Source organism: Drosophila tropicalis, unplaced genomic scaffold (assembly GCF_018151085.1).
Source record: "Drosophila tropicalis isolate 14030-0801.00 unplaced genomic scaffold, ASM1815108v1 contig_4, whole genome shotgun sequence".
Lineage (NCBI taxonomy): Eukaryota > Metazoa > Arthropoda > Insecta > Diptera > Drosophilidae > Drosophila > Drosophila tropicalis.
The window spans coordinates 2,719,222-2,734,042 of NW_027172862.1; the positions used below are offsets into that span (position 1 = coordinate 2,719,222).

Here is a 14,821-nt window from a genome sequence, read left to right on the forward strand (position 1 = left end):
AAAGTTTCCGCATAATGCGGTCAGTCTCAATGAAATACTTAGGAAGCCAAACTTTCTGTTTTGAAGCAAAAAAAAAAAAAAAAAAAAAAAAAAAAAATTGTTGCCTATAATTAATTTAGTTTTCCCTGCCTCCAGTATGAAAGGAAACTGCTACACACAACCACTCATATATATGTATGTATGAGTATGTATATAGTTTTGCAACTTATACCACCAACTACATAGATATACCGATTAATGGCTCTGTGGTCGGTTGATGGCTTTCCATCTCAATAGAAGCCTTTAAAATCCAACCATGTGAATGTGTATTTAATCGACTGATTGATTGATTAAATTGAGTGATTGATAGACTTCATTCGAATTGCTAGAATTATTAGTTTTATGCAATTTTAAAAAGAATGCCATAAACATGAAATTAATGTATCATCGAACGTACATACATACAGAAGCCAATGAGATATCGAAAACATATCGAATTCTATACTTGTCCTTATCCTTATTCTCATCCGCACAAATTCAACCACAAAATGAGATTGCCAATCATCATGCACACGTACAACTCCACACTCAAGCTCATCCTCAGCTGGGAAACTATGGTCTAAGCAACAAATCGTCTGATATATACGTCTCACACTGTGTGTCATGTGGAAAAGCTAATGCATTTCAAATGCAGTCAAACAGGCAGACACACGCACAGTTACAGAAATATGTACATACATATGTACCAACATCAGACTGGTCATATCCAAGTCTCGTTCCTATTCCAACAATTTTTGACGTGTAGCAGAAAGGTAATCAGGTAAAAATCTGTTTTTCACATGAAAGACATCTGTTTAAAGCAACGATTGATTTTGAATTCAGTTTCCACTACTTTTTGCGTGGCTCTTTTCGACCAAGAGATCATCCATTTGAGTTGGCCTAGTCTAGTGTTATCAAGGTAAGTCCCTATAGCTGTTTCTTGTTAACATCTTTAGATGCTTGCACGTAAATGAAATTTAGTCACACTTTAAGACCAACTTAGTAGGTACATGCTGTATAAACAAGCAGTTATTCTGCTTGATTTAATTGCTGTTTGTCCTATTTGTTTAGCTTTCTCCCATCCCCCCTCCAATGCGACAGCAAACAAAGATCTGTGCATTTAAGTATACAAAATTTATATCAACAGATTCGCAGCCATCGTTAAAGGCGTATTAAAATGAGAAAGTGCTGGCAGCAAATAAAATTTGTAACATTTTTTGTCAGTGTGTGCGTGTGTGTGTATGTCTACATGAATTTGCCATCAGGCATGCTCAAGCGTTAACCCCGCAAAAAACACCACAAAAAACATTAACCCTAACAAAGACCCAACTCGAAAAGCGGAACCAGGCAAAACCAAGTGAACCCTAGAAGCGGCAAGAAGTCACCAAGACTTCACTTCATGCAAAATAAAAAACACAAAAATCAATGCTTACAATTTTCAAATATGAGAGTATCGACTTTCAGAATACTCTGCAATTCACTTTTGAGCTAATTATGTTGCCCATTGAATACTCTTTATTGCTAGATCTTGGCATCAACTCCTTACATTCTGATTGCCTTTTACTCTCTCACATGCTACTGGGTATAGAACAAAAAAAACAGCAGCTTTCACACAAATAGAGAGAGGGAAGGGTGAGCCACCGAGGCTAAAGGTTATGGAGCAGTGTGGAAAACATGGCTGGGAGAGGTCGGGAACTGGGGGGGGGAGAAGTCCGCAGGCAGCATGCAACAAATAAGCTAAGCCCCTCAAGATTGTCTTATCGCATCGAATTAGGTGTCTAACCCTTATTCCAACTGCCAGCCAAACTCTGACATTTTTACGCTCATTTTTCTTTCATTTCTCTTCGGGTTTTTTTTCTTTCGTTTTTTTTTTTTTTTTTGTATTTTTTTGTTTGCCTCTTTTTGGATGCCATCCTTTTTTTACCTCTTTTACGCCAAAAGTGGGAGAATGTTATGCCTTTTGGCTCGCCTCGCCGAGTTGTTGACATTTTGGGGACATTGTCATTTGGGGGATGAGGGCGCCGCTTATCGCTGATTCAGGCAAAGTAACGTCGACAGACGTATAAAGTGTTCCCCAATTCCAATCCCAAGCTCAACTCACCAGCCCCCCTCACACCCTTCGCCATTATACAGGCTTCTTCGCTTTATCACTTTTGCCCATTAAATATTTATTAATATAACATTTTTCAAATTGCTATTCTCCCTTCTTATGGCAAACAAATGGTTGGCAATCATTACTTCAAAAATATCACATCATTCGGTGTGCTCTTTGTTGTTGTTGTCGTTGCTTAAAACACTTTAATGCAAGAAGCACTGTGTGCACCCGGGTAAACGTTACATGTCTTCTGGGTTTTTTTTAGCGGGTATTGTTTTTTTTTTTTGTGTTTTTGTGCCAACTTGCATCCGGCGGAAGTCAACAATGTTGTACGTAGACTAAGTGCTCATCAGTTGGCGCTTGGCCTTACCATTCGGTTGGGCCCAAACCCCCAGATCTGAAACCCATCCGTTGCACTCATCACGTTCTGGATTGTTTTTAATGCAATCAACTTGGTGGTGGGATTTCCCCTTGCCCAAGACTCTAACACAAACCAAAGCAACCTTGTGCCATACGCCCCCAAGCGAGAGAGAGAGAGAGAGAGATAGCAGTGTGGGAGAGTTGGTTTGTTAGCTGCTGCTGCTTCTGCTGCCACAAATTAGATTTAGAGGCAATTTATTGCTTTGTTAGCATTTCCACGTCCGCCTTCCAAACTTTAGTCTAAATATGCCCAAAATGGCAGAGTTATTCTGCGGTTTTTTCTTCCCTGCCATGCACGTAGAGTCAGAGGATACAATCGCCAATCGACTATTTGAATGTGCACTTGTATGTCCATGACACTGCCCAAGGACTCCCAGTCGTATACGCAATATTGTTTATCTTGAAGCAAAATCAATATATACTTCCCTATTTTGTTACACCCATGAATGTGGTCCTTACTGCCGCTCCTGCTCATCCTAGTTTAGAGTAAAATGTATTTTGTTTTTTTTTTTTACGTTTTAATAATGTGTGCTTTGTATCTGGTTTTTTCTTATTTTTTGGTTCGACATTTTTATTGCGTTTACTTGGACACACATTAAGTAATTGGAAACACTGAAGTGGACAATTGCAGGACCCTAAAATTTGGTATTAATTCCATTAATATTATTAACTAAACTATGAAATGCGAATTGAAATTGAAATTAAAATTCACATTTTATTGCACATTCGTTTGGGACTGAATTGCTGTTAATTCTTTCAGTCATCTCATTGAAAATTTAAATCGAATTGTTAAATTGCAACAACAACAACAACAACAACAAAAGCAAACACAAAATAAATAAGTTATTTTGTATATGCATTGAAACAGGACAACATGGACAGTAGAAAAAAGGGGCGGCTTATGTAAAAATGGGAGGTGCTGGGTGAACCACTTGACTGTTGACTGTTTAATTATTTTGCATGCAGCGTGCAACATAAAACCATACTGAACTGGAAACAAACCGAATAAAATTAAAATGCTGTCGCAGTTGACAGCTTCAGGCAAACTCTTACATACTCTTACATATACACACATACAAACATACATATGTATGTGTGAAAGAAAAAAAAACTATTGGTTTTTATTACCAGCATTGCCGAATCGTATACACTCTATGCTTATGTGCCTACTGCCAGTTATTGCATTCGTTTTGTATGTTTTTCAATATATGGATATACTCGTCTCGAGTGATAAATGGGTTTTTATAACGAAATTCATTTAGTTTCAATCACTATTCATTTATTTATTAAATAATTTGCTATTGACCAGAAGTGATTATCACACAATAAAAGGCATTTTCCTCTGCACAGTGGTCTCAAAGTCGATGCTATGAAATTGGAATTTGACAGTCTTTTTTCATTTGACTAACAAGAGGAACTTCGCGTATTCGAATCACCAATTTGGATGAATTTCGCATATGTCATTTGAAGCTGTGTGAAATATTTCGGCACCCAATTCTACATTTTCCTTATAAATCGCTTTTAAAGCTATAGCTTAGGTGACTTATAGGTAAAAGGGGGAATTTTGTAAGACGAAACTTCAAGTTTGTCTCTGCAGTCCATGTAAAACTAACAAAATAAGCTTCGATTGTGTATACAATTTGTGTATAGATCTGCTTCAAACAGAAAAGAGATAATCTTAAATCAATTCATTTTTTAACCCTTTCATCAAATTTGTAGACCTTTCTCTTTGATTTCTAAGTGCACTTTCTTGAAAACGTGTGCCATGAGCGAAAATGAATATACCCTCTTTGTTTAGTGTATAAAATCGAAATATTCACATATATATTTTTTTTGCAAACTTATCACGGATATTATAATATTATCATTCTTCTTGCAACAGAATGAACTTGTTATGATTATTTGTGCATTAACTATTATTATCAATGTCATTCGGGTGATGGTCATGGTCATGTTATTAAACTGATTCCGCCAATTAGGTTGGCGTAGAGAAATAGATGACTATTTTGGAGATGAAATTTCAGTTACTCTGCTAAATAAATCAAATCAAGCGAATCAATAGAGTTTTAAAAAACCTAGCAAGAATTGCATTTACTGTCAGAGAGAAGTTAGAGTGTTCATAGTAAATCGAATTTTGACCTTATATATGTAAATTTTTTGTCGAGCTGAAACCTGATCAAAAACGAAAATATTAATATCAAATCAGTAAAAATCTTTGTTATTTTGTTCTCTTTTGGTTGTGGCCCTAGTTAGTCTCAAATTCAATTCAAAAAACAAAAAATTAAAACGAAATTCGCCCGCTGATTCCATTCTACCTTCTAATTTAGGTATCCAACATTTTTAGCAAGCGAAGCAGCAGCAGAATCGAAAGAGCAGGACAATGGTTGATTTCAATTTTGATATCAGGCCGTTTTTTCCACAACCCATCATCAGAGTGCATATGGATCAGGTTGCGGCACCTGGTAATCGGATGAGAGTATCACCCCGCTCGGATGCTGCCATCAAGCTGTCTATTATAATCGATCGCATGGGCCACCTATCGGCACTGGCCCAGGGCTTAAGCCGGCCGGTGACTAGCGCTGACAGGCTCTCAAGTAATCAAACGATCTATCTATTGGCCGATACGCAACCCAAAGGCGGTCGCGGAGTTGTCATTGGCCTGCTAAAGGTCGGCACCAAAAATCTATATCTATTCGATGAGCGCGGCGAGCGTCGTAAACAGGATCAGACGCCCGCCATTCTTGATTTCTATGTGCATGAGTCCCGGCAGCGTCACGGACTGGGCAAACGGCTCTTTGAGAATATGCTGGCTGAGAAACGTTGGACACCGCTAAAGTGTTCGGTGGATCGACCTTCTGAGAAGTTATTGACGTTTTTGAAAAAACATTACGGCCTCGTACGGACCATACCACAGGCAAATAATTTTGTACTCTACGAGGGATTCTTTGGCGACGCAGGCAATTCGACAAACAACCAATCGACTCGCAGTTGTCCAATGCAGTCCTTGCCAGCGCTGGCAAGCCCCTCGGTTGGCATGCTAATGGGTGGCGCCAGTAGCCACACCTTCTTTAACACTGGGTCACCGTACCATAACAATCAGACGCAAATCACAACATTTGGACGCTATGGAGCTCCACGTCCGATCACCAGTATGGGCGAAATCATGCGTTCGGGCAATCAATGATAAAGTATCGCAAGACGATCGAAACAACATGGTATATATACGACACACCTATATATACATACACACACATAACATACATACCACCTTTGTTATTCGATTATACTTCGTATTCATTTACTTACGCAAATTTTAAGTTTATGGCCAATTTCTAAATTATAATACATTTTAATGAATTCAATAAGCAAAATAAATATCGTAAATGTGATGCAAAATATCATGTTTTCAATGACCGTCAGACTAGACGACAATAATGATAGGTTTGGGATCTCATTTTGGCTGCATCCTCGAGGATGCTCAACACAAAAAGACACTAAATGGAAGCCCAAATCAGAGGCAAAACTTAAAATCGCCATGGTATTAAACGTTAATCATAATCAGCGAGCAAAAAGGGTGGTCTGATATCTCTAGTTGGATCCTCCAGAATTAAAGGACTAAGAATAAATGACGATAAAATTAAATTTATAGGTAAGAGAGATTTTGTTCAAAACATTTTAAAAGTGATTCAAATAAGCAAAAAACTGTATACTCAAAACTGTCAGAAGAATATTAAGGGATGTCCTGACAAATTTGACTACATAGTTTTCTTTATTTGGACAATACCTTCAAAATTCACTAAGAAAAGGATATCACTCAGTGTAACTTTAAACATTATCTTTTGACTCTTGAATAAACATTTTTCAAATGATAGATTGAATTTAGCATTCTTCTCTATATTAATATGGCATTTGTATAAGTATTTGTAGCAAGATATTGATATACCCTTAAAAAAAAACCTTGTAAAATTTGTTCTTTTATACTTTAATTACTTTATCATTAAATGAAACAAACTATTTGACTTTTGTCTGCACTTACCAAGACTTAAAATTTGAAAATATGTACCCATATACCCATATACACAGATAACTGTTAATATATATCTTCAACTGATTTCAATTCGATTGATAAAAACTCATTAGTGATGCCAATTTCTAAATCCAAAGAGCTACCCAAAAGTAAACGCATTTATTTCATTTCAACTTTTATGTGCAGTTACATGGCGAAAAATAAAGCAAAAATAAAAAAAAAAAACAATTTTCAAAACAACCCACAAACATCCGGCCAAACGAATATTGCTGTTGTTGTTGTTGTTCCTCCTTTTGATTCGTTTGCATTGCCATAATATTTAATGGGCAGTGAAAAGTTGATTCTTGTTGTTGGCCTTTCACCTTTCACTGGGCCAATGGGCCAGTGGACAATGGTTGGGTCAGGCTGTCCAAATGTCGGAAAAACAGTTCCGCATCATTCAAACAAAATGTTCGCATATGCAAAGTAAACAAATTTCTGCAGAGTGAGAGTTCGATATCGGTTTGTGTATGCTTTGGGCAATATTCGCGATGCGTTATGACTATGGTTCTGGCTTTGGCTGGGGCTACTGCTACAATCATATACAGTCGAAGCGCCATGGAGACCCAATGAAACAATGGCGAACAGGGGTAACCAAATGAAATTCAGTTCAGCCAAAGGACAACCAGACACAAATGCCAAAGAGATGGCGGCAGAGTGAGAGAGAGAGAGAGAGCGATAGAAAGAAAACAACGTAAAAATATTAAAATTCAAAATTTTTGTCACGTGTCAAACGGCATTTATGTGCTTCGTGATCACATGCGGCTGAATGGCAAAAAAGAGACGACATTAGAAGCCACAGTGCGGTATTTTAAGGGAATGGGAAATGGAGAGGGAGAGGGAGGGGGAGCACATAAGAAGACAGGGAGGCCATAAGAAATACAAACAAGCCAAAGCTAACATATACGCAACAAAACCCAGTAAACATTTCTCAAAAAAAACGAAAAATGTCAATACCAGACATCAATGTCCATTAGGAATTCACTTTAAAGTGGAAAATTAACTGCAACTTATGCAAAGGAAAACAAAATCTTTTTGAAAACTAAGCCAGAGCTTCTCTCAAACAGGTTCAATTTGTCTGGAGTAGCTTTAATACTCCTCCAGTCATCATCAACTGATTGTCATCTTTTAGATTTCTTTGAACGTGCTTCACTTTGAATAATTATCCCTTTTCACGAACAAACTCGATATCGAACTGTGTGCTGGGTTTTGAAGGCAAGCTTAAGACCTTGGCACAATAAGTAGAATGAATGTTTACGCGGTGGCTTGAAGCCCTTGAATTTTGGTTACCTATTTGGTTACTTCTCAACTTGGCAAGGCTACTTCTACATGTCTTGAGTTCTTTCCAATTAGAGATCAAACATATCACAATTGTGAATAAGATTTTAAATAGTCAACCGATTTGAAGCATATAATGACTAAGCAAGCTAAGCTTATTCAGTTTGTGTTTCAGTCACATCTGACTTAATAGGAGAATACTCTATGAAAAATTTCCATCAAAGTGAATACCTAAGTTTTTCATTCCATTGAGTCTATCTATTTCACGGGATCCTTTTGTTTTCGTTTCATTAAATGACAGTATTATAAAAAATAAACCACATAATATTAAATGCACAATGTATGTATGAAAATAATAGTTTTATTAGCACCACATATCGATTTCAAATCGAACAATGCCAGCAGCTATGCTGCTAGCCACTACAGACATCATCATCATCGTCATCATCATCATCATCATCAGCATCAACAACCAACTATGTAAACTAAGTAACTACGAAACAACACAAAATAAAATAGCTGGAAAACTGTGTGTGTGTGTGAAGTATTTTTTTTTTTTTCCTTTTTTGTTTTTAATTAATTTATGACACATAAAGCGAGAAACACGGAAACACACACACAGAGACAGAGAGAGAGAGAGAGAGAAAGAGAGAAAAACACACATACACAAAACCCCCCACATACTTGTAAATGAACATACCTACATATGTAGGTGGAGAACGAATAAAGGCAAAAATTTGATTTTCATTTATGAATTTAATTCGATTTGTTTATATTGATTTATTCTGCCAAGTGTGTATATGCAAAAATGCCAACATAAATATGTATGTATGTGCACACATACATACATACAATTTAACTCTGTACTAAAGGAAATTTGTCCATATCTTTAGCACTGAAGTCAATTTTTTAAGAAATTCCTTTAATTTTTAACTTTGAACATAAAAGAAATTTAAGTTTGAATAATCCCAAATAGGGTTGATCAAAAATGATAATGATAATCCATTACATTTTTTCCAATTGCTTCATTGGGGGAGGAAAAACCACCTACAACGGGGTTCGAAATCGAGAACAACAGATCTTGTTCTATAAATGAAAATATTTTCCTTCAAGATAGTTGCATTTCGTTTGAGGGAAATGTTCCAAAGCCCTTTATTTTAGGCTTTGAAATGTTCTGCGGAAATTGAGGCACAAAAGATTTCAAAGTGCCTTAGTGACTAATTAAGGTTATCTTAATGCTTATCCTTTCATGACTAGAATTAGAGTAAGCTAAATAAGTTGTAAAAATGCAACTAACTAAAAGATTTTAGCAACACTTTATTTCCTTGAGGGAAATTCCAACGAAAATGATTTGCTTTCAATGATTTTTAAAAAGTCATAGTCTACTTTTTGGGGCGATCAATTTGCGACAGTAAGTGACAAATGTTCTCTCCATTTTCTCATCCTCACTCTTTCTCTCTCCTGCATTTCTTTCTGTTGCAGCAAGTATAAAAAAGGTCGCGCTTAAAAATAAAATATAAAAAAAAAAGAATGAAATGAATGAATATTAAATTACGATAAATAAAAAGTGAATAAAAAAAGAGAATTGCCAAAAATATATTTTCCACTCTCGCTCTCTCTCTCTCACGCATACATACATACACACGCACAATCACCGAAGTTTGGTGGTGTTTCTGCTGTGGTTGTTCTTGGTTTTGGTTTTGGTAGTCGTCTTCGTCTTCGTCGTCGTCGTCGCCGTCGTCGCTTTTATTGCATTTCCGCAAAGTAAGCCATGTAAATCACTTAAGAGTTTTCTTTCTCTTCTTCTTCTTCTTCGGCTTCTTCTGGCCATACTTCATCTTCGTTTTCCATTTTGGTCTGCGTTTACTTCATACTTCTTTTTGTTGTTGCTGTGGTTGTTGTTGTTGTTTTCAGTCGCGCCTCGAGCCACGTCGGTGCTCTAAAAAGCACATAAAGCAAAAATGCTGTGAAAATCATTTGTTACACTACGCGTATGGATAACTGTAAAGTGCCCTACTCTCACATCAGTGGCCACCTTCCCCACCATTCTTGGTTTTCTCTCTATCAATGGCCACCTACACACACACACACACACACACACATACCTTTCTATAGGTTCCTCTCTTACTGTCTAACCATTCTCTTTCTCGCCCCTCTTTTTCTCTGTTACAATAATGTGCACTTATTTTTTATGGCAATCATTTAAGACAAAAATGTAGCAAAAGCAAAACGAAGTAAAACAAAAAGAAACGCAAAAAAATAACACACACATACACACACACACACATCTGAAGTGGAGTAGAGGAACAAAAACAAAAATACATCTTACATACAAACATACATAAGTATATTTTATAAAAGTCTAACGGCAATACAAAAATACTCACAAAGTTTTCCTTTCTCTTTTCGTTTTTTCCTTTCGTTTTCTATGTATGTATGTATATGTATGTATGTATGTATGAATAAAAAAAAACAAAAAATAAAACAACAAAGTAGCACAAGGAGCGAAATGGCGCCGGAAATGTTTGCCCAAGTTGAAGTTAAGGAGTCAATGCTGCTGCTCGCTTTCATCTCTTTCACTCTACTCTCTCTCCCTCTCTCCCTCTCTCTCTCTCTTGCTCTCGCTCTTATTTCGTTGATGAGCGTCAATCAAGGAAATTGCCACTTTTTCAACCATTTTTTACCCGTTTTGTGCGTAAATTCGGCTAGTGACGTCAAAGTCAAAATTGTAGCCAATCCAGAAATCATTTTAGCAAAGTTTTACAACAAATATGTATAAATGTATGTATGCATGTATGTATGTGTAGGTAAAATGTACAAAAAACAATTGCTACTAATACATTATATTTGCATATGTATTAAATATAGTAAGCCCGTTAAGCCCTTCTTATTAAAACAAGAGCTGTTTATTTTTTGATTATTGGCTTATAATACTATATAAATTAATTGAAATACTATATAATTGATATTATTTAAAAATTTCAATTGCTATTTCAAATTATATTTCTTAATAGATTATCACTTTATTTACTTTTCCATTAAACAATGGTTGCATTAAAGCTGAAATCATGGAATAACCAACTATCACATGAAAGGCAAATATATGTGGTACCTTCTTGGATACATAATCAACAGGTTAGGTTTATAAGGCAATTTAAAGCCAATGCGGATCTATTTTAGGGCATCACAGGTGTGTATTTGGTAGTCAAACTAAAAACTAATTTGTTAAATTATTAGTATGATACTTATTTCTAATTGATGCATTTGAACTAAATGATTTTCAAAATGCATGCAAATAAACAAGAATACATCCATTTTTAATGGAGGTTTGACACAGGAAATCTACACAAAATGTACAAGTCCATAGGGGAAATATTTGAAAGGTCGGATCAGACCCATGTGTGGAGGGTTATAAAAGTTCTCTACATCGCATTAGTGTTCTCAGTTACGTTGTTTGCATTTAGAGTTTTTTTTATAGCTACACATAGTCTAGGCTTGAAATCTATTTATATATATACTTATACTTATCCAAGAATTCATTAAAATTTTGTTATTGTGGTAATCTTACAGCCAATGAATTAGTCTATCTATTATTTTCATCATGGGTTTCAACTTGGCAGGGTTTTGATCGGGTCAGCAAAACAAACAACAAAATGCTTCATAAACATTTATGCTTATTCAATCGAATTGCATTTAACAAATGATTGTCGCAAATTGTTAGACCGACTAACCAAACCGATTCCCCAAGCATCAGAGCCAATTTACTTGAACTTACCGATGAACAACAAACTCAAATGAGAACAGAAACACATATGTAACTGACTAATAAATTAAATTATTTGCTCTTCCTTAAAGCTTACCCACCAAAAAAAAAAAACCATTACGGCTGTTCAATGCTTTTTTCGCATTTCTATGTTATCCATGGCTTAAATAGCAGCCACTACCATACCATTTGGTACCTCTTCAAAGTCTTAATAGTTATTGATAATGAAAATATTAAAGTATCATTCTTGTATTCTTGTTTCAGTTTCCCAAAAAAAGAGAAAGATCTTAATAATAAACTACTAAAACGAATAAAGACCAAAGAAAGATTGAAGCACCTGGCTGTTGTTTTTTGACGTATCCTAGATCTCAGATTTGTTGCTGCTAATGCCACCTTCTCGTATGGCCATTAACTTTATCAACGGATCATCATCTTAAGCAACAACTCATTTAACATAATTGAATGCAATCATTTATTTAGTTAAAACCCCAAGCTCATTACTATTTCTCTTAGACCGCTTCTCCCCCATTCACCTAGTTAGTTTGTAGTCAAAAGTTTTCTGTTAGCTCTATGGCTACAGGGAAAAACTGAAAATATGTAGTTTGGTTGTCGAGGCAGGGTTTTCTTTTTTTTCTTGCCTTCAAATCTTCCACTGGATCGTTGTCACATTTTCGATTTCATTGGAAAATCTTATTAGACAATGGCTAAGTGTAAATGAAGAAGTTTAAATTAATATTTTCTTATCTACGGGTTTCCCTACTTACCTTCTCAGTCTTCTTTGTGTGTGTGTGTGTTTTTTTTTCGCACGGTGTAAGTATATACACAGTTTTGCCTAGTAAAAGTTTACCTTTCTATGAAATTCTCAAGCATTTTCTTGTATAATTTTCTTAACGCAAAGTTTTTGCGAACAATTACGTACGTGGTGCGGCTATGACGATGGCATGGCATACTGGAGAAACGAAGGGGGAAGAGTTTTTTAGGGGATTCTTAGTGTGGCAAGGTTCTTTCTTTCTTTTTTTTCTCATTGTTTCGTATGTGTGTGTGTGTGTGTGTGTGTGTTTATGTGACTGCAGACGAAACATGTCGCTATCGCGGTTAAGGTAAGCAAATGACAGACTGGCAGGTGAGAAGCTAGAGGTAAGAGGTGGGGAGGCACAAAAGGTGAATGATGCGTCGACATTCCATAGTCATAGTTAGTTGTGGCTCGTCCTAAGTACTTGGAAAACTTTTTACTATATAAGTATACAGCGTTAACTTTTCAACCGCAGAGAGGGAGAGAGAGAGAGGGCTAGCAGACCGAGCGGTATTAATATGACAATAATGACAGTGTTGACAGCTACCACGTCTCTCTCTCACTCTGCCTCTAACTCTCTGTCTCTTTCACCCTCTGTTAGGGGTTTTTTTTTTGTTATTTGCTGTTTAAGCATGACTAGGGGAAAGTTAAGGAAAAAACTATAGCATACTTTTTAGCGTCTTTTGCATAATTTGCCCCCGTTAGTACGCTGTGATCCCATGAAATGCAACGTGAATAAGCCGCCTGGGGGAAAAAGTGACACAAATTAAACAGTGGACAGTGGCAGCATCAAAGCTTTTAGTCTTTAACTTGCCTATCCTGTTGCTTCTATGTTAGGTGACCATCCCTCTTTCCGTCCGTTTGTCCATCTGTCTGTCCGTCCGTCTGTCGGTTTGTCCATTCATCCAACACTCAAAGGAAATGAGAAAAATTTTCTTCATTTCCGTTAAATGTCACTACACTTTGACTTTGGTTTCGTTTCGTTTTTTTTCACCCTCGCCCTTGCCCTCGCCCCCCATCCAACTTTCTTTCATTTTTATTCTTGCTCTTTTGCCAGCTAAATTTGCTTAAAGGGCCAAAATGGGAAATTTATAAGGCCAGAAAACCGCAAAAAGAAAAAGAAGCCATGGAAATGAGCAGCGTTGACAAATTGACTTTCGTAAGGCAAAAAATGAAAGAAGAGACCAAAATGCAATCAGTTTATTCGCTTAATTCGTCTAGGTACTAATCCAACCCATTCACAAAGTAGTGTCCCAAATATTTCCCCTCCTTTTCTGATTGGAATTTCTCATTCACATTGTCGCCTGTTGCGCTAACCCTCCTTTTACGCCTTCGCCTCCTTTTCAGGCTGTGATACCGTTTCCACCCAGTATTACGCACCCCCCCCCCTTGCACCGTCACACAAATGTCGTAAAGCGATATTAACTTAACACAGCCTTAAAAGCTTTGCTCTTATGTTTCGTTGGTTTTTTTTTTTTGTTGTATTTTTGCCTATGTTTTTGCGAGTATTGTAAACTCAATTTTTCATTGCCATTGTTGGCCCTGGCTGCTGTGTCTACCCCTCTAGCTTTCTGTTGGTGATTCCATTCTCAGACCCTCAGACAGGCAGATAGCTGCCATCTGGCCCATTGCTAAAAGAAATCTACATTATCTGATTTGTATTTCACTTTGTTGGGCGACATTTTGTAATGCGTTGCGAATCGAAAGAAAATGAAAGCGACATTGAGCAAACAAAAATCCTTTGTTAATTAGCAAAAAAGAATAAAAAGAAAACAAAACGAATAAAAATAAAAATGTAGCAAATAAAAAAGGAGGCAAACGAAAGCACGACACACCGAAATATTTATACCCTGGCCAAAATTTTCTGTTCAAAGCAACAACTTGCAAAACTTTTTTACAAAATGAAAGCATTTTTGAGAGAATCCTTCCTCATCCAATGATAAATCGTCACTTTTTGATATGACTTCATATACCCCATGGGCAAAGTGTATAAAGAAAAGAATAAATATAGAACAAGAGAACAAGAAAACCAGCAACAATGCTGTAATTGTTTTAATGTATGTATATGTAAATGTATATGTATATGTACTTATATAGACTTATGCATGTATTTTTGGCAATTTTTAAAATTGCCTTGTCGTGAACTTAACGCGACCTAAAAGAACAAACAAAGAAACAAATGCGAACGCCTGTTATGTCAGGAGGGAACAAGCCGAATGATGGCTCCTTTGGCTTAGAATGTAATTAAAAATGGAGTAAAGTGCCGCAGATTATTTGAGAGTACGAACACAACGCTTAAAGTTGTGGTTTCTCATACCCATGCCCTAGGTCACAGGAAAACTCACACTGGGTATATTAGTTTAAACAATCAATACAAAGCACTTTTAT

At 36.4% G+C, this 14,821-nt stretch overlaps 1 protein-coding gene across 2 annotated transcripts; it reads left to right on the forward strand.

Annotated features, from left to right (window-relative positions):
- Positions 1–4,617: 4,617 nt before the first annotated feature.
- Positions 4,618–5,929, forward strand: lky (leaky). Of its 2 annotated transcripts, none has more exons than XM_068285192.1 (2): positions 4,618–4,738; positions 4,861–5,929. In XM_068285192.1, exon 2 carries the CDS (start codon positions 4,914–4,916, stop codon positions 5,715–5,717), a length of 804 nt encoding a protein of 267 aa, XP_068141293.1. In that variant the 5' UTR covers positions 4,618–4,738; positions 4,861–4,913; the 3' UTR covers positions 5,718–5,929. The 2 variants fall into 2 exon arrangements, with proteins under 2 accessions (XP_068141293.1, XP_068141292.1); XM_068285191.1 differs by having other exon boundaries at positions 4,641–4,781.
- Positions 5,930–14,821: the final 8,892 nt, after the last annotated feature.

Coding starts and splice junctions, on each gene's coding strand:
- lky (XM_068285192.1), top strand. CDS start 4,914: ATGGTTGATTTCAATTTTGATATCAGGCCGTTTTTTCCACAACCCATC.